The sequence below is a fragment of the Papio anubis genome, chromosome 18, assembly GCF_008728515.1.
Source record: "Papio anubis isolate 15944 chromosome 18, Panubis1.0, whole genome shotgun sequence".
NCBI lineage: Eukaryota > Metazoa > Chordata > Mammalia > Primates > Cercopithecidae > Papio > Papio anubis.
The window spans coordinates 5,925,364-5,943,837 of NC_044993.1; the positions used below are offsets into that span (position 1 = coordinate 5,925,364).

Consider the following 18,474-nt stretch of genomic DNA (forward strand, 5'->3'; position numbering starts at 1 on the left):
TGATGATGCTGTGAAAGGCAGTGGAACGCAACCCTTGAATTCACTTTATAGGCAGGAAGAGGAGGAAGATTGTTGACCTGTAGCTTTGAGCAGTTCTTTTATTCTGTCATTAAAAACTAATTCTGCTTCATCTCGTCTTCTTATGTCAGATTTCCCATTTAGAAAACCTGCCTAGACTCCAAGACCAACCACTATCACATACAAATATTTAGGAACTTAGGAGAGTAAGTTTTCCTTTTTTGCGTACTGATATTCCCCCCTCAATTTTAGGAATTAAAATTGACTTGTATTTATAATACATAGATACATAAAAATAGATGTTTTAATGTTAGTATCACCAGGCTGAGTTCCTAGCCAGGTCACACTGTGTGTTAAAGCTTGTTCAGATGCATTCTTATGGTGAAACTGAAGGTGGCCTTAGGTCTGCGTCGTTCTGAAAGGCATCGTCCATCAGGGTGGCTCGTCCCAGACAAGCCTCCCAATTTGGAAACAAAAAGGTGAGGATTGGCTTTGGAGGCAGCGGTCCTCACTCAGACCTGTGCCTCCTGCCAGTCCTGTGTTGTGGCCCCTCCCCAGGATCTGAGTGTGCTCCTCTTCCTCCCAGCCAGGCGGTGTCCCATGGCATCTTCTTCCTGTGTCCAGCAGGTTTCCCCTCCCCTGAGGAGTCAGGACGTCCTACACATTCATGCCTTCTGCAACCTATGTGGTTGTTCAGTTGAATTATCAGAAACATACGTGCTACTGGTGCATTTAGCATAAATGGCCCTAGCCCATGGGTCCCGTAGAAGGTTGCGGAGCGGTCAGTCCTGGAGCAGGTACAGAAATGAGTGTGCTCTCATGCTTTCACACAGGCTGTGCCAGACAAGCACCTGTTAGATATGAAACAAGACTGCAGGCCTCTCGTGTGCACGTTTGTAGGTTAGGTTTCAGTGGTCTGATTTTCATCCGTTTACTGAGAGAAAATGAACAAATGCTTGATTTTTCCTCCAGCACAGTCCAGAAGCGTGAGCTGGTGAATCCTGCCAGTATGAAGCAGGCTCTGATTGCGTCAGCCCGGAGACTCCCCGGGGTCAACATGTTTGAGCAAGGCCACGGCAAGCTCGATCTGCTCAGAGCCTATCAGATCCTCAACAGCTACAAGCCACAGGCAAGGTCAGTGCACCATCCTGCCAATGGGCCTTTCTCTCCTTCACTGGGCTCTGGGCAAATTTTCCCTTTGCACTGATACAAGCCTCGAAACAAAAAATGATGACTAAGCACAGAATTCTCGGGGTGCTCAGAGAGGTTTTTCTGCTGCTTCTACAAGGGTACTGCTGGCAGAACTGGTAGCTACTTCCGACTTACCGATGTTATCTATAATATAAATGGTTAAAAGTAATGATTTCTGAGTGGTTTGGGTTTTTTTTTTTTTTTGCTTTTGTTTACTTTTTTAGACTTGAAATAATCTTAGGTTTACAGAAATTTTGCAGAAATAGGAGAGAGTTGTTGTAACAAGATTGCCCAGTTTCCCCTGATGCCACTGTTTCAGATCACTGGAGTACAGCTGTTAAAACTAACCTACGAACACTGGCCCTGTGCTGTCATTCACCTGCAGACCACATGCATCTCGCCAGCTCCCATGGTGCTCCCGTCCGGCCTGGGCCCTGCTTTGTTTTCACCCTTTATTTTGAAATGATTTTAGATTTATAGCAAAGTTTCACAAATAGTTCATGAGAACCCCTAAGTCCTTCCCAGCTTTCCCTAACCTTAGTATCTTCCGAAACCTCAGTATGAGCACCAGAGCCTGGAAATGAATCTTGGTAGCACTGCTGACCACAGCATGAGCCTCAGAATCTGGAAATGAACCTTGGTGTAGCTCTGCTGACTGACCTGCAGGCTTCATTCAGATTCTACCCATCATCCCACAGGTTCCTTCTCTGGGATCCAGTCCAGAATCCCACGTTAGATTTCATTTTCCTGTCTTCTTAGTTTCCTCTAATCACAGATGGTTCCTCCGTTTTCCTTCATCTTATTACTGGTGGTGTTCATTTTCATCATTTGATTAATGTGGTCTGTCAGTCTGGGTCCTCCAAGAAGCAGACGCCAAGCTAGGATTAGATGTTCAAAAGATTTGTGGGGAGTGAGGGCCTCTGAAGGATAAAGGGAAGGGTGTGGGAATAGGCAAGAACTGCAGTGCTGATCTGACACCAAAAAGTTAGGAGAACTGGGGAGGAAGAGGCTCGCACAGGCCTGAAAAAGTTTTAGCTCATGGGAAATCCTTGAACCAGATTGCCTGTTGGAGGAGTCCTGTGTCCCCCAGGAATGGGCCTGCCCTAGTGCCTGCTCTGTGCTTAGTCATTGGCTGGGAGCAGCCCCAGGGGGGAAGCATGGGCTTGGCACAGACGTGTGAGGACCCGAGGGCAGCAGCTGCAGGTGTCCTCCTGGAGAGGAGACCTGAGCTGCTGGCCCTGTGGGGCCAGAGGTGGCACCTGTCAGATGTCTCCACTGTGCAGCCCCTGTTTCCTTTGTGACTTCTCAGTGTCTCATGGGGGCGTGTTTTGAGATGGTCTTGTTTCTTCACATACTTCCACTTACTCATGTTAGCATGCCTTCATGGTTCTTGCTTTTGGTGATTACTCCTGAGGACTTTGACACATGATGATTTTCTTTTTCCTTCGTTCCATTTGTATTTATTAACTGGAACTCTGCTGGAAGGAAGAACTGTCCTTTCTGTCCCATTTATTTATTCAGTTCTTTGTATCAGTATGGAAGCACAGATATTTATTTTACTCTGTGGATTGTAATTAATATCATCATTTAGTTGGTCGTTCAAATTGTCCCAGAGTTGGCTGTTGGGAGCTCCGTCTAGTTGGCTTGTGTGTGTTTTCAGCATGTGTCCAACCTTTTCTGAGCACTTCTGTCTTCTTGGCAGCACAGGATGTCCTGTCATGCACTTCTGTGCTCTAGCCTTGGTATCAGTTCTTTCTCCAAGCAAGTCTTTCCTGATGGCCTGTTCTAATGGTATTGAGACACCAAGACCTGGGCACTCGGGGTGCTCACAGCTGCTGTGCTCACAGTGGTTACTGCACTCTTCAGACAGAGCTGGGCAGTGTATGGACACGTGCACAGACACACATGCCTGCTTCTGTATCTGCCTATCGGTGTATGTACTGGAAACATGAGGAATGCCACCTCCAGGTTCCACCCAGTATCTCAGTGTTCATTCCAGCCTTTCCCTCTCCTTGTTTCTGTTTATTTATTTATTTCTTGTTTACAGAGATGGTCATGTTAAACCTCTGTTTCAGCTCCATTCTCCAACAGTGAGAAGCCTGGCTCTCATTATCCACAATATATTGACTTATTTGCTTAGTCCTAGTATATACATACTGAGCAGCTTTGGAATTGCTAACCCGTGTCTTTGTGAATTTTTTAAATATAGTATTTTTGATAGTGCATCATCTTTGGCCCTACAGAATATAGTTATAATGTTTTCTTCAGTTACTTAGGTTAATTCTTTCCTTGGTGTCTATTTTTAGTACAGTTGGACTCATTTATTCATATTTGTATTCCTTTTTAGATTTCCCCCACATCCTGATTGATTAGAACTTATTGGGTGTGTGAAACATTACTGTGGTTCTAAGGATGTGTTAGTTTGTTCTTGCATTGCTATAAAAAAATACCTGAGACTGGGTAATTTATAAAGAAAAGAGGTTCAACTGGCTCTTGGTTCTGCAGGCTGTACCGGAAGCATAGCGCCAGCACCTGCTTCTGGGGAGGCTTCAGGAAGCTTCCAATCATGGCAGAAGGTGAAGGGGAGCTGGCACATCACATGGCAAGAGAGTAGGGAGGTCCCAGACTTTTAAACACCCAGGTTTTGCCTGAACTGAGCGAGAACTCAGTTATCACCAAAGGGATGGTGCTAAATCAGCCATGAGGGATCTGCCCCCATGATCCCATCACCTCCCACCAGGCCCACCTCCAACATTGGGGATTACAAGTCAGCATGAACCTTGGAGGGGACAAGCATCCAAACCATGTCAGTTCCCATTCGCTCATTATTTCTACCAGGCTTCCACACACGCCTTAGGTAACGATCACATCAGGTTTGGGTTTATCCTTCCCCCCGCCCCTGCCACCCCACAAATGAGCACATACATAGAAGGATAGCATTGTTGTGGATATTCTTTTGGATTCTGCTTTTTTCACTTAACGTCTTGGAAATCTCTCCACGTCAGTGCATAGAGATTCTCTTCCTTTTTCACAATCATATCCTGTGAATGTACAATTGTTTAAGCCATTACTTGTCTACATGTGGGCTTTTAAATTGTTTCCAGTATTTTGTAATTATAAACTTGCAATGAATAACCTCAGGCCTGTGTGTCTTAGTTTTGTTGGAGGTGTTCCTTCAGGATAAATTCCTAAAAATTTACGCTGCTCAGCATTGAGAGTGTCCAGTAGCTCTCTTAGGTAAGGTGGCACTGCTGGTCCAGGTTGAGAGCATCTGGTAGCTCTGTTAGGTAAAGTGGCATTGCTGGTCAGCGTTGAGAGCATTGGGTAACTCTGTTAGGCATTGCTTTGTTTCTCTGCGGAAGGGTTGTGCCTGTTTGTGTTGTGTGAGCAGTGTGCGTGAGTGCCGGTTTCCCCAGAGCCTCACCGACAGAATGTTCTGTCATACTTGTTACCTTTTACAAATCTGATTGGTAAGGAATAGTATTTCAGTATTGTTTAATTCGCGTTTCTCCATTTATGAATGAGTTTGAACACCTAAGTCTATGTTTAAGAGCTTTTTTTTTTTTTTTTTTTTTTTTTACCTTTCTTGTGAATTGTCTGTTCATTTCTTTTTCAATGGGGTTTTTGGCCCCTCTTTAGAGTTCTCAATATATTAGGGTTAGTAACCCTCTGTCAGGGATGCATGTTGCAGATTTTTCTGCCACTTTGTCATTGTCTTTTGACTTAATGTAAGGTGTTTTTGCCATGCAGTTGTTGTTTTTTAATAGTCACATTTGTTACTCTTCTGCTGATGCCTCTAGATTTTGAGTCCTTAGAAAGTCTTTTTCTGCACTGAGGTAGATAAAAGAGAAATGCACCCATGTTTTCTTCTAATACTTGTTTGCTTTCTTTTATTTACTTGAGATTCCTTGATCCATTTGGAGTTTTATTTTTGTGTATTGTTTGGAAGTATGGATCTAATTTTTTCTTTTGCCAAATGGCCACCCATTTGTTAAAGCTCTTGTGATTAAAAAGTTCATCTTTGCCTCAGTGATTTGAGATACTGTCTTTATTATGTATTAAGTTTTCATGTGTATTAGGTCTATCCCTGAGGTTTCCATTCTGTTCCACTGGTCTGTCTGTCCATGTACTGGTACCACACTGTTTTGATTATAAATACTTTGTAGCATGTTTTTAATGTCTGTTAGTGCTAGTTCCTCTTGTATTTTTTTTTTCAGTGTTTTCTTGAGTATTCTTTTTTCTTTCTTTTTTTTTTTGTGGCAGGGTCTTGCTCTGTGGCTCAGGCTGGAGTGTAGTTACATGATCTTGCTTCACTGTAACCTCTGCCCTCTGAGCTCAGGTGATTCTCCCATCTCAGCCTTCCAAGTAGGCGGACTGCAGGTACACACCCCTACGCCTGACTCATCTTTCTATTTTTAGTAGAGACAGGGTTTCGCCATGTTGCCCAGGCTAGTCTTGAACTCCTAGGCTCAAGCCATCCTCCCGCCTCGGCCTCTCAAAGTGCCCCCAAAGAGATGACACGTGTAAGTCACTGCACCCGGCCCTTCTTGGCTATGCTTACATGTTTGTTTTCTTCATATGAATTTTCATATCAACTTACTTAATTCTATGAGAGAAGCTTGTTGGAGTTTTTGTTGCATCAAATTTTAAATGAACTTAGAAGTAGTATTTTTACAGTGCTGTTATTTTGTCTAAGAGCAAAGGATGTGTTTCCATTTGCTCAAGTCTTGTGTGTCTTCCAGGAGGTTTTACAGTTGTCTTCATATAGGTTTTACACATTTCTTGGTAAGTTTAAGTATTTATAATCTTTTTGTTGCTGTTGTAGATGGGGTTTTCTCTTCTTTTATATTCTCTAACTGGCTGATTTATTTCTATATGTTAATTTTATATCCTGCTACCTAATTGAATTATTGTTTGAGTTAGTTTTATTATTGCGTCTCTCGGGTTTTCCAGGTATACTAACCTGTCATATGGAAATAAAGATAGTTTTACGTCTTCCTTATCGATTCTTAAGGCTTCGTTGATTATTTTCTGTCTACTTACATGGGCTGGTATCTCTAGCACAGTGTTGAACAACAGTGGAGATAGTGGCTATCCTTTTGTTGTTCCTAATCTTAATGGAAATGCCTCTTGTGTTTCTCTGTTAAGTAAGATGCTGGATTTATCCCTAAGGTAGGGGTGTGTGTGTGTGTGTGTGTGTATTTTTTTTGGTAGATTATCTGTCTAGTGGTGTTTTTTTTAGTGTTTTCATCAGGACTGTGGATTGAATTTTGTAGGCTTTTTCAGCATCTAGAAAGGTAATCATATGAATACTTTAGACCTATTAGTATATATGGTTTATGATGTTAATGAGTTTCCCATATTACATTTCTGAAATAAATCCCACTGGTTTTGCGGTGTTGTTTTCTTAATATGATGTTGAATTCTGTTTGCTGATAATGATTTCTTAGTTAAATCATGTTGAATTAGTAGTTGAATTAAACTGATTACAGAGCACAGTTACCAGCAAAGTTTACAAACACATTTCAGGTAGAACAGATACCTTTGCTGATGCATACAATTGTGGTCACATGGCCAATCCATTCAGATTTTTAAAACTAGGTGGTACTATTTCCTTTTCTTTTTTTGTGAACTTTAGATTTGTGAAGCTGGTATCTATTTAGATGACTTAACTATGATATTTGTTGATTATAACTGCCTGTGAAAGTCACAGTGTCCCTAAAGATACTCCATTTGGTTTCTTATGTAGCAATTCAGTTGGCCCAGATACATCTTTGTTATTACAAACTAATAAAAAATACTCCTTATACTGTAGTTGCTGTTTGAGAAAGGCTGGCATCTCCTGTAATGAGGTGAAGCAGTTGAGCAGAGCCTCATGCCCACTGCACGTGGGTGCAGCTTAAGAAGCAGGATCCACATGTGCCTGGTGCTCTCAGGGAGGCCGTCTTGGGTCACGTCTTGCTTGAAACATTTGTCTCTTGCCTGTCTTTTCACCTGTTCAGGCGTAGCTGACACCGCTGCTGCACTAGGAGTGATGTGAACCCAACACAAACTCAGTTCAGATAAGGGGAAACCATGAAACCAACATAATTGCCAGAGCACTTGTGTCAGCACTTCTGATACAAATTACGTCAGGTTCCCCAGCACCTCTCCCACACTCGGCGCTTTAGGACTCATGGGACTCAGCCTGTGGTCACACTCCCAGCTAAGATTCATTGTAGTGGCACAGCAAGGACGCACAGCGGCTCTGTAAGGGAAAAACACACCTCACACGGAGAGAGCCTGGAGAAATCCAGGCACAGCTTCCTAAGCTCTCCCCTCTCTCCTGCCAGGTGGGGTCTCACAGAGCTGGCCCCTTTCCCAGCAGCAGACTGCATTGACATGTGTACATGTTTGTGCCCAGGGAAGCCCTCTAGAGACTCAAGTCCAAGTTTCCATTAGGGCTGGTCACATACTCATTCTCTGCCAGTCACAACTCCCACAGCTCCAGACTTGCAAAAGCAGAGGTGTCCCTGCACATCGCACTATCTGTGTAGAGAGCAGGTTGGCACAGAGGCCTTATCTGTGCCGGAGCATTCCAGAGCCAAGTCCCCAGATGCCAGCCTAGGGCAGCCCTGTAAGCAAACCCTTCTCAAGCTCCGTCTGCTTTGTTAACTCTTTCTGGTACAGTTGTGTTGCTTCATTGAAGTTTTCTCATATGATCTACTCTAACACTGTATTCTTTATTTCAGTTTGAGCCCCAGCTACATAGATCTGACTGAGTGTCCCTACATGTGGCCCTACTGCTCCCAGCCCATCTACTATGGAGGAATGCCGACAGTTGTTAATGTCACCATCCTCAACGGCATGGGAGTCACAGGAAGAATTGTAGATAAGGTGAAACTTCTCTCTGACTTGGTCTCTGACTTGATGGTGAACTTAGACACAGCCCAGACCTTTAGGCCATAGTTATTTCTGCTGAGAAATAACTCAAAAAAAGGAAAAGTTCTAGGCCGAGGAGAGAGGATCACTTGAGCCCAGGACTTCAAGACCAGCCTGAGCAACAAAGTGAGACCTGTCTCAACAAATAATAAAGAAATTAGCCAGGGATGGTGGCACGTGCCTGTGGTCCCAGATACACAGGAGGCTGAGGTGGGAGGATCACTTGAGTCTAGGAGGTTGAGGCTGCAGTGAGCCAAGAGCATGCCATTGCACTCCAGCCTGGGTGACAGAGCAAGACCCTGTCTGGAAAAAAAAAAAAAAAAAAAAAGGAACTAGCCCTGTCTAGGGTGCCAGAGCTGTTGGAAGTAGTGATTTGTTATCTCCTAAGTCTGTTACAGAGTAAGTCAGGGCATAAATTAATTAAACCAATTTTGCTTTTTTGCTTTGGCGTCTTGAGTTTGGCTCCTAAGTCAGCTAATTACATTTGATTTTTCATCTATACAATTTTGCGCCTATAATTAAAGGCCCAGTTGTAGTATTTCATTCTTTTTGTTTTTGTTTTTGTTTTTTTTTTTTTTGAGACAGAGTTTCGCTCCTGTTGCCCAGGCTGGAGTGCAATGGCACAATCTCGGCTCACTGCAACCTCCACCTCCCAGGTTCAAGCGATTCTACTGACTCAGCCTCCCAGGTGTCTGGGATTACAGGTGCCTGCCATCACATCTGGCTAATTTTTTGTATTTTTAGTAGAGACGGGGTTTCCCCATGTTGGCCAGGCTGGTCTTGAATTCCTGACCTCAGATGATCCACCTACCTCAACCTCCCAGAGTCTTGGGATTACAGGTGTGAGCCACCGCGCCTGCCAGTATTTTATCCTTTAATGTGTTTGAAAGATAGTCTTTTTTTTTAAATATTGTTTTGTAAATTTTTAAAAATCTTAACTGCATAGACATTATCACAATAATTAAAAATAGAGAAAAAGAATAGAAAACTCGCTTCCAGCCTTAGAATACTAACTTGGCCACTGTTTTTTAAATATTCTTTTCCAGCCCTTTTCTGCAATACTTACTTTTTTGTTATCATTGTGCAACTGTCAAAAATTTACAATTTTTTTGGTGGTTCTCATTATATCGTAAACATTGAAAAATTCAACTGCCGTGCATGTTGGCTCAAGCCTGTAATCCCAGAACTTTGGGAGGCCGAGGTGGGAGGATCACAAGGTCAAGAGATCGAGACCATCCTGGCAAACATGGTGAAACCCTGTCTCTACTAAAAATACAAAAATTAGCTGGGCGTGGTAACACACACCTGTAGTCCCAGCTACTCGGGAGACTGAAGCAGGAGAATCGCTTGAACCCGGTAGGCGGAGGTTGCAGTGAGCCGAGATCATGCCACTGCCCTCCAGCCTGGTAACAGAGCAAGACTCTGTCTCTAAGAAAGAAAAGAAAAGAAAAATTCAACTATGCATGGCACCAGTATACTTCTTAATGGTTGTTTATGTAGAAATAGTAAATTATAATTTGTTTACTATTTTCCTTTATTTGAACTGTTAAGTAGTTTTCAACTATAAACATTTCACTGAATATTTTTGCATATATGGTTTTCTTTTCTTTTGAATTATGTCTTTAACATAAACTCCCTGGATTTGCTCCCTGAATCAGAGGGTGTGAACATCCTACCCAATTCTGTCCAGTAGAGTTATGTCAGCTTAGACTGCTGCCAGTGGGGTTCAGGAGAAGGTGGCTCCACCAGACCTTCACTGGGGGATTTGCCTTTTAAAGTGTTTTTATTCCAGTAGTGTTTTTAAAAATTGAGATAAAATCCACGTACCATGAAATTCACCCTTTTAGGTCATACAGTTCGGTGGGTTTTAGTATATTCACAAGGTTGTGCCAACATCTCCTTCAGGAACATTTCCTAAAAGAAACCTTAATACTCATTGTCAGCCACTCCTTCTTCCTTCCTCCAGCCCTTGGCAACCAGCCTGCTTTCTGTCTCTGTGGGCTTGCCTGTTCTGGACTTCTCATATCAGTGGAATCCTAGAGCATCTGTTCTTTTGTGCCCGGCTTCCTTCCCTCAGCTTCAGGTTTTTACGGTGTGTCCACGCCGTGGCGCTGTGAGTGCCGTACTGCTTTCCACGCGGAGTAGTGCTCCACTGGGCGGGTCGGCCACGTGGTGTTTCTCCGTTCATCTGTTGCTGGGCATGTGGCTGTTCTAGATGGTACATCTTTCAGCTTTCAACTTAGAGGGTGCCTTGTGTAATGTGCACTTCAGTTCTTTGTGGGATGGATATCTTTGGTGTGTTTACGAATTGTGTTTCCTCTTGTATGAGTTACACGTTCATTTCATTAACCCATTTTTCTCCTGGAATTGGGATTATCTCTATCAACCTAACAAGATCGTCCTGTCGTAGAGAAATTAACCGTTGCTGTGTTTTAAGCAAAATGTTCCTCCAGGTGATGTTCTTTTCCCTTTAATATTACTTAATTGTGGTGGGGATTTTTTTTGCTTCTGTAAAAGTTTTACATTTCATGTAGTTGAATTTTTATGTTTTATGATTTCTGTTGTTTTACAGATGAGAAACATCCTTCCAGAGATAGAATAAAATTTCAATTGTTTCTAATTTTTATGTATGTGATTGTTAAATATTTAATTCTTTCATATGTGTTAATTTGGTATGTGTTACAAGAGATGAGCGAAAGTTTTTCACTTGCAAACTAGTGGCCCCAAGAGCATTCTTTAAAAATCCCTTTTCTTCCTCATTATTTGGGACACCGTATCCTACAGATATTTTTCTTTTTCTTACTTTTTTCTTAACACACTGGCTTACTTGGGAAGTAAGTTCTGGCTGTGTGGACCGTGAGAGAAATGAGTAATTTAGATTCATCTGAAATACTGGTTAGTTGCAAGCTCTCGTTGGCGTCTCTTCCAGATGGCCTCTGCTCATGCTTCCCTTTCTGCTTTTCTCCCACCTGGAGAGGAGAAGGGTGGTCATCTCGCAGCTGAGCCAGCCCTTCCTCCGGCCACCTATGTCTAGCTTCAGACTGTGACTCTGGACAGCTGGTATCCCTGTCATGTTACTACTTTCAATTAATGGGATTTTTTAAGCATACAACTAATTGGGAAATAACCTTAAATATGAGAGTTTTCATCTGTGTAAGTTCTCTCAGCCAGATAAAGTTCTTCATCAAAGAACTTTTGACAAAAGTTCCTCTGTTTTATAGTGGGAAAAAAAAAAGTCTCCATAAAATTGGAGGCTGTCAGAAATAGCGGTTTCTAGACTTTTCTAGTGGTATGTTCCAGGCAGTCCACAGGTTACTTTGGTTGTAGTTACTTAGTATCTGTGTATAAATTTTATTTTCCCCTATTTAAAGAAATATTTCTCAGAACCAGTTTTGGTAAGAATTGAGTTTTTCTGGTTTCCACGTGTTTTCTCTTGGAGGTTTTCACTTCAGCCTTTGCCTCATTTCTTTTTCCTGCAGCCTGACTGGCAGCCCTATTTGCCACAGAACGGAGACAACATTGAAGTCGCCTTCTCCTACTCCTCGGTCTTATGGCCTTGGTCGGGCTACCTGGCCATCTCCATTTCTGTGACCAAGAAAGCGGCTTCCTGGGAAGGCATTGCTCAGGGCCACGTCATGATCACTGTGGCTTCCCCAGCAGAGACAGAGGCAAGGACATGCGGGAAAGTGGCTTGTTTTCTTAGCTGTTGGACATCACCTTTCAGGGAGGGACAGGCCAAATGCCTGGGGTCTCCGTTGGAAGTAGGCTTAGCCTCAATGGCCACAATTGGTGGTTCCAGGGCCTCCGGAGCTGCTGGAGTTTGAAGAACTAGCTCAATCAGCGAGTGCTAGTGCTTGCCATTCTGTGGCCACACAACAGCAGAGAAGACTGTTTTGTACCAGATTTCAAGCTCCAAAGAAGTGCACCAAAAATATACCTTCTCTAAAAGGAAATGTAGGGTTAATCCTATGAGGCTCTAGTAGTTTTTATTAATAGAATATGCCTTAAATTTTAACTCTTAAACTCTTTAGGTGTTTGAATAGACTTAGTTGTGATACGTGAATCTTTTATCAGACATTTGTTATTGGAAATTCTTGTGTTCAAATTTTTTAGGTTAAATTGATAAATATAAATGATGTTTTTAAAGCTGAAAGTTTCGTTCTGGGCAGTGAGGGCATTTCAAGTTTCTTTTTTTTTTTTTAGTCAAAAAATGGTGCAGAACAGACTTCAACAGTAAAGCTCCCCATTAAAGTGAAGATAATTCCCACTCCCCCACGAAGCAAGAGAGTTCTCTGGGATCAGTACCACAACCTCCGCTATCCGCCTGGCTATTTCCCCAGGGATAATTTAAGGATGAAGAATGACCCTTTAGACTGGTAAGCACCCCACAGGATGCACTTCACCTCCCCAGCCTCCGTGGTGGGAGGAGGCACCACTGTTCCCACAGCTCTTGGAAAGGAGATGTTGCTCAGCTTCTCATGGAGCCTGGACTCTGGTGATGCTGCGATGTTCAGGCCTTTGCCATGCTCTTAGGGCAGCCTGACTTCTCTTTTGAAACTTTCACAAGTATGATTGTGCAGTAAAAGCTTGAAGTTCCCTTTAACTGTTCTCTTTTCCTTCCTTCTCCCATTGAGCCAGTCAGCAAATCCGTCAGTCTTACCCTCAGACTACATCCCGGATCATTCCATCCTGGCCTTCTGCCCTCTCCCACCCTAGTCCAGGCCATTGTCATCTCTTGCCTGGACGGCATCAGTAGCTCCTGAATGCCACTGTGTTGCTATTGTTGCCCTAAATTCCACTCCTCTTGTAGCAACCTTGGTAGTCTTTTTAAAACATAGATGCTAACAGTTTGCCTCAAGCTCTCCAGTGACTGCCTATTCTGACTTCCTCACCTAGCCAAGCCCCCTGGTGTGACCCATGCAGCCCTTCAGAATCTGGCACTGCTTCCCCCGCAGTCCCTATACCTCCTCTCCCCGTGCCTGTTCCCTGCAGGGCAGCTGGGCTGACTTTCTCTTGGCCCATTAGCCAAGCTCATTTCTGCTTTCATGTTTGGACTAAGTTTGAACTCCATGCTGAAAGTAGGGGAAGGGGAGGCACTGAAGATGTGACCAGGATAGTTATAGAGTCAGATTTGCCTTTTAAAATAAGATGTCTCTGGCAGCCAGATTGGAGGGGCTCAGACCAGAGACGGGTAGACAGGAAGTGGTGGGAAGTTCATAGACCAAGGCGAGCCTGTGGGCCTGGAGAAGAGCACCTGGAGTCTGTGCTGCTGAGGAGTAGGTGCTGGGGGGCTGGGAAGTGAGAATGGGGTGACCCCTAGAGGGTGTATACAGTGTCCCATAGGAAAGTGAGCACATTTGGGAGGGATGGGGATGGAAGGTTGACCAGTGTCAGTGATATCAGTTAGCTCTGCCGCTGTCTTAGCACCGTGACCCTGCGTGGCTTGTTCCAACGTCCCTGCTCTCCTGCGGCCGTTTGCTCAGCTCTTCTGTCAGATGCAGATGGTTGCCAGCAATTGACATGAATGCCACCGCTACAGCGATGGTCTAGTACACTTTAAACATGTCTTTGGCCGTTTCTTCTGTCATTTTGTCTCTTTCATGCACCTGCCAGGCACATAGTTCCTTCTTATCAGCCATTTCCATGTGTCCAGGTCAGAGCACACAGGTCTCCTAAGCTGAAGCCTATGCCAGTGGGCCAGCCATCCAGGCCTTCTCTGTGGGCCACGGCATGGTGCTCCTGCAGAGGCAGCCCTGTGGCCGGATATGCCTTTATTGCCAGTAAAGATTGATCATTTTAATGCTGTGGCCTATTGTTTTTCAGGAATGGTGATCACATCCACACCAATTTCAGGGATATGTACCAGCATCTGAGAAGCATGGGCTACTTTGTGGAGGTCCTCGGGGCCCCCTTCACATGTTTTGATGCCAGTCAGTATGGTAAGTGGCGATGCTGTGCTAGCCAGATGGTCTTTCCGCCCACTGTGGATGTCTGTTAAATGTTTGAGGAGTGAATCCCAGTTTTCAGTGATAGCTACGAAGGGAGTATGCACCGTGGGTTCCACAGCTGGATGAGCCTGGGGTGAGGCTCTGAAACAGGTGTTGGTGGGTGTGACGTTCAGCTGAAATACAAGACAGACTGATTGGAGACAGGGGCATTCGTACTCTTTTTTCTTTTAAGTTAAAAGCAGCTCTGCCATATATTTTGCTCCTTTTCAAGTGAGTGAAAAATCGTTATCCTGAGCACCACAAATGAAATCAGATCACAGTTAGTCCCTGTGTATTGCTGGACCCTGGTCCTCTACTTTTTATAGCCCCTTTTAAAGTGGTACAGGGAGGCACAAACCAGACTGTTAGGTGTCAGTAACCTGAGACATGGACCCGGTGACACACTGTGTTTCTGCAGCGGTGGTGTCCTGTCATTCAGAGGTGACAGTTCCCAGCCTTGGTTCTTTGTTCACCAGGCACTTTGCTGATGGTGGACAGTGAGGAGGAGTACTTTCCCGAAGAGATTGCCAAGCTCCGGAGGGACGTGGACAATGGCCTCTCGCTAGTCATCTTCAGTGACTGGTACAACACTTCCGTTATGAGAAAAGTGAAGTTTTATGATGAAAACACAAGGTACTGATGATATGCATTGGTGTTTGTATAAGAAATGTGACTTTTGGTGAATTAAATTCTACCCAGCAAATACTTACGTGATGATTTGACCTGTTGGTGGTCTTTCAGTTAGTACAGACATATTCAGAGAGCTTGATTAGAAAAAAAACCCTTTCAACTGAGTGCGGTGGCTCATGCCTGTAATCCCAGACACTTTGGAAGGCTGAGTTGGGCAGATCGCTTGAACCTGGGAGGCCAAGGCTGCAATGAGCTGAGATCAAGCCACTGCACTCCAGCCTGGGTGTCAGAGAGACCCTATCTCAAAGAGGAAAAATAAAACACACAAAAAAGAAAATAGTCCTTTATACAGTAGAGATGTTCTTGAAAGTTGCTCATGTTCTTGAAAGTTGCTCATAAAGTAAGACATTTACTGACCGTGAGTACTATTAATAATATAGAGGGTTGTCTTTCCTTGTTGATCTTAGATATGAGATACTTCTACTTTAAATTTCTGTTTAATTCTTCTCCACTCTCACTCTATTACTGAGTATATATAAACTTAAATGCACCAAAGGAACTGTTACTTAAAGAATATTTCGAGTAAATTAATTATTTTATATTTAGTTATTGTGTATTTACAATAACTAATTTACTTATATTTATAGTAATTAATTTACTCAAGGGGAAAATGTCCTCCCGTTAATTGGGATCAAGGATTCCCAATATATTATAAACATAATCACCTTTATGTTTTGAATTGGTTTCTTTAGAATCTGTGACTGAATCTTTCTGTGCTTCTTTCTCCTTTTCCTTCACTGAGCTTTGCTGGGTCTAGGCTAAGCAGTTATCTCTGGTGTGTTTCAGTGAAGTACTGATTTTCATTTCATAAAATAAATTTCGCTTTAATTAATTCTGCACATCAGCAGAAGCATTTACATTTGCAGTTTTACCCAAACCCAGACAGTTGGTTTCCGTTGAAACCGTAGTGTGGAAGGACTGGATTATGGCAGGAGAAATTGAGTTTTGTCATAGAGACTAAATAACTGTGTATGGGGTGTCTTCGTTCCCTGGTCCCTGTGTGTCTGTTACCACTTTCCCAGGCAGTGGTGGATGCCGGATACTGGAGGAGCTAACATCCCAGCTCTGAATGAGCTGCTGTCTGTGTGGAACATGGGGTTCAGCGATGGCCTGTATGAAGGAGAGTTCACGCTGGCCAACCATGACAGTAAGGCTCTGTGTGTTTCCCGGGGGCGTGGTCTTAGGTGTGAGAGCAGAAGTTGTACACCTCTGAGGTCTAGGTTTCTTGAGAAAGAAAATGATGATCCCTCAGTTAGTGGAGTCTGTGGAAAGAACTCATCAGTATTTTCAGAAGTACATCTGTGAGACTCTAGTTTTATCCAAATTTTTTTTAATGAAAATATTTTATGTAGCCATTCCTAATTTTAGTGCTACCTATTAGAGTCTTTATGTAATAGTCCTAAATAGGAACTACCTCCTAGCTTCCTAATTATTTACAAAGTTCTATTCATGAAGTAACTTTGTGTTTCTCATGTAGGAAGTTTCCCCACAGATAAGGTTTTGGTAGCTGGTTTTGAGAAGAACATCTTGAGCATTCTTATACCCATTCTGCAGGTCTGGGCAGCTTGTTTTGAGCCTTTGACTGCTCTGAATTTTAACATTTATTCAGAAACCTAATATTAATATTTTTCCTTGAATTATAAAATATATTCAGAAACCTGATATTAGTAGTGTTTTTCACTTGAATTTTGAGGTGATTACTTGTACTTTGTGTGACAAGGCAATAGCAGCTCCTCCCTCAAGATTAAAAACAATTAAAAAAAATACATAGCATCTGAAGAATGTATTTTGGGTAAATGAGTAGCTATTATTTATTAAAGCGTTCGGCGTTCCTGCGTTGCCTTGACTTTGAACGCTCTTTCCTAGTGTATTATGCGTCGGGGTGCAGCATCGCGAAGTTTCCAGAAGATGGCGTCGTGATAACACAGACTTTCAAGGACCAAGGTAAAGGGTGCCATTCATGGGCCTTTTGCTGCTGCTTTCTCTCTCTCCCTTTTCCCCCCACTTCTCTCTGTCTCTCATCTCTGTCTCTCTTTAATAAAAGCTTTATTAGTGTACATACCGTAACAGTTGCCCTTTTAAAGTGTACAATTCAGTGGTTTTTAGTATATTTACAAAATTGTGGAAGCATCACCACTGTCTACTTCCAGAACAATTTTATCACCCGAATAAGAACTCCCATGCTCATTTGATGTTTTGGTTTCTTTTAAAATTTATTGCACTATTACTTGAATGGTACTGGCCGCTTTGGGAGGCTGAGGCAGGCGGATCACGAGGTCAGGAGATCAAGACCATCCTGGCTTACACAGTGAAACCCCGTCTCTACTAAAAATACAAAAATTTATCCGGGTGTGGTGGCACGCACCTGTAGTCCCAGCTACTCAGGGGGCTGAGGCAGGAGAATCACTTGAACCCAGGAGGCAGAGGTTGCAGTGAGCCAAGATCATGCCATTGCACTCCAGCCTGGGCAACAAAGCAAGACTCCGTCTCAAAAAAAAAAAAAAAAAAAACCACCTTCAAGGTTACTTGATGAATTTTTTTTTTATCCTTTATGAATTGTTCTGCTTCTGTGATTGCCAGATTACCAAGATTTTAGAAAAATTTTGACCATGTTTTGGAGTTCTGAACTGTTTAAAGATAAGAAACATTCATTATACAGCAGCCTCTCAGAATTCTCTGAAGAGCAGTGTTTGCATGCAGTTTTGCTTCAGCTGTGTACAGGCATCACCCAGGAAGCTCTCCTAGAACTGGTATTCGTGATGCACCCTGTGCTTAGTGCACCGTGCCCACCTGGTGAGCTGGAGAGCAGTGGGAGTAGCTGCCTCTGCCTTCTGGAAAGCCAGGTGCAGGAGGGTATGGGCAGGTGAGCAGAAGCTACAGTACAGCCTTCTTGTGAGCTATCATCCCAGAGCTGTCATTTTGAACCACGTGTGTCTGCTCTCACATGTGGGTGCTGGAGCTTTGAGACTGTTAACGTGCCCCAAACAATAGGCTTGTGAAAATGTACAAGATTCATTTTTGTCATGCAAGTTGATACTGTGTATTTCAGAATGAGAGGCCCCCTCCATTGTAAAGGTTGTCATTTTCTGTACGTGGAGGTTAAGGATAGTTTTATTAGTTGAAAACGATGAAAAGAGAGGATTTCTCACCTTACTACTTGCAACTGGAATATAGAATTTATTTTTATATTACCTGGAAGGGATTTTTTCCTTTTATCAAAAGCAAGGTTGATCAGTAACTAGATCTGTGTTTCAGAGGGTTATATTTCAACTTTAGGCACATAATGATTGTTTTCACAGTCACTTGGCCACGGGTTAGTGATTCTTTCTAAAAGCATTTCTCGTAGACAGGATCACTCCAGGTCCTAGCTATAAGCAAGGGTTCAAAGCGGTGGTCTCATTGGCTTGTACCCTCTGGAAGATCCTTGTTTTTGGTTGGTGGGTGGGGAGAATCAGAAGTAGATTTAAGGATACATGCTTTCTTTTGGTGTTCTACTACAGTGCGAAAATGAAATTTTTTTAAGGGGCATTTTATTCCCGTAAAGACTTTCAATTGAATAATCTTTTGGGTACAAAATAAGAATTTGAAAATAGAAATTTGGGTTATGCCTCATCAGAAAAGACCCTGATGGCAGAAATAAAACTCCCATCAAATACCATAAGGCAAA

At 43.0% G+C, this 18,474-nt stretch overlaps 1 protein-coding gene and 1 long non-coding RNA gene across 5 annotated transcripts in view; one reads left to right on the forward strand and one right to left on the reverse strand.

Moving 5' to 3' along the window:
- MBTPS1 (membrane bound transcription factor peptidase, site 1) overlaps positions 1–18,474 on the forward strand; it is a 65,606-nt gene that overhangs the window by 35,618 nt on the left and 11,514 nt on the right. For all 4 annotated transcript variants that reach the window (XM_003917244.4, XM_021932212.2, XM_021932213.2 and 1 more), the window contains 8 exons: positions 991–1,152; positions 7,941–8,085; positions 11,610–11,798; positions 12,334–12,506; positions 13,954–14,069; positions 14,594–14,750; positions 15,830–15,954; positions 16,674–16,751. In XM_003917244.4, coding sequence (XP_003917293.1) covers positions 991–1,152; positions 7,941–8,085; positions 11,610–11,798; positions 12,334–12,506; positions 13,954–14,069; positions 14,594–14,750; positions 15,830–15,954; positions 16,674–16,751 — 1,145 coding nt within the window. The remainder of the gene's footprint in view (positions 1–990; positions 1,153–7,940; positions 8,086–11,609; positions 11,799–12,333; positions 12,507–13,953; positions 14,070–14,593; positions 14,751–15,829; positions 15,955–16,673; positions 16,752–18,474) is intronic.
- Positions 1–18,474, reverse strand: part of LOC103880580 — a 38,321-nt gene that overhangs the window by 14,725 nt on the left and 5,122 nt on the right. The window lies entirely within an intron of this gene.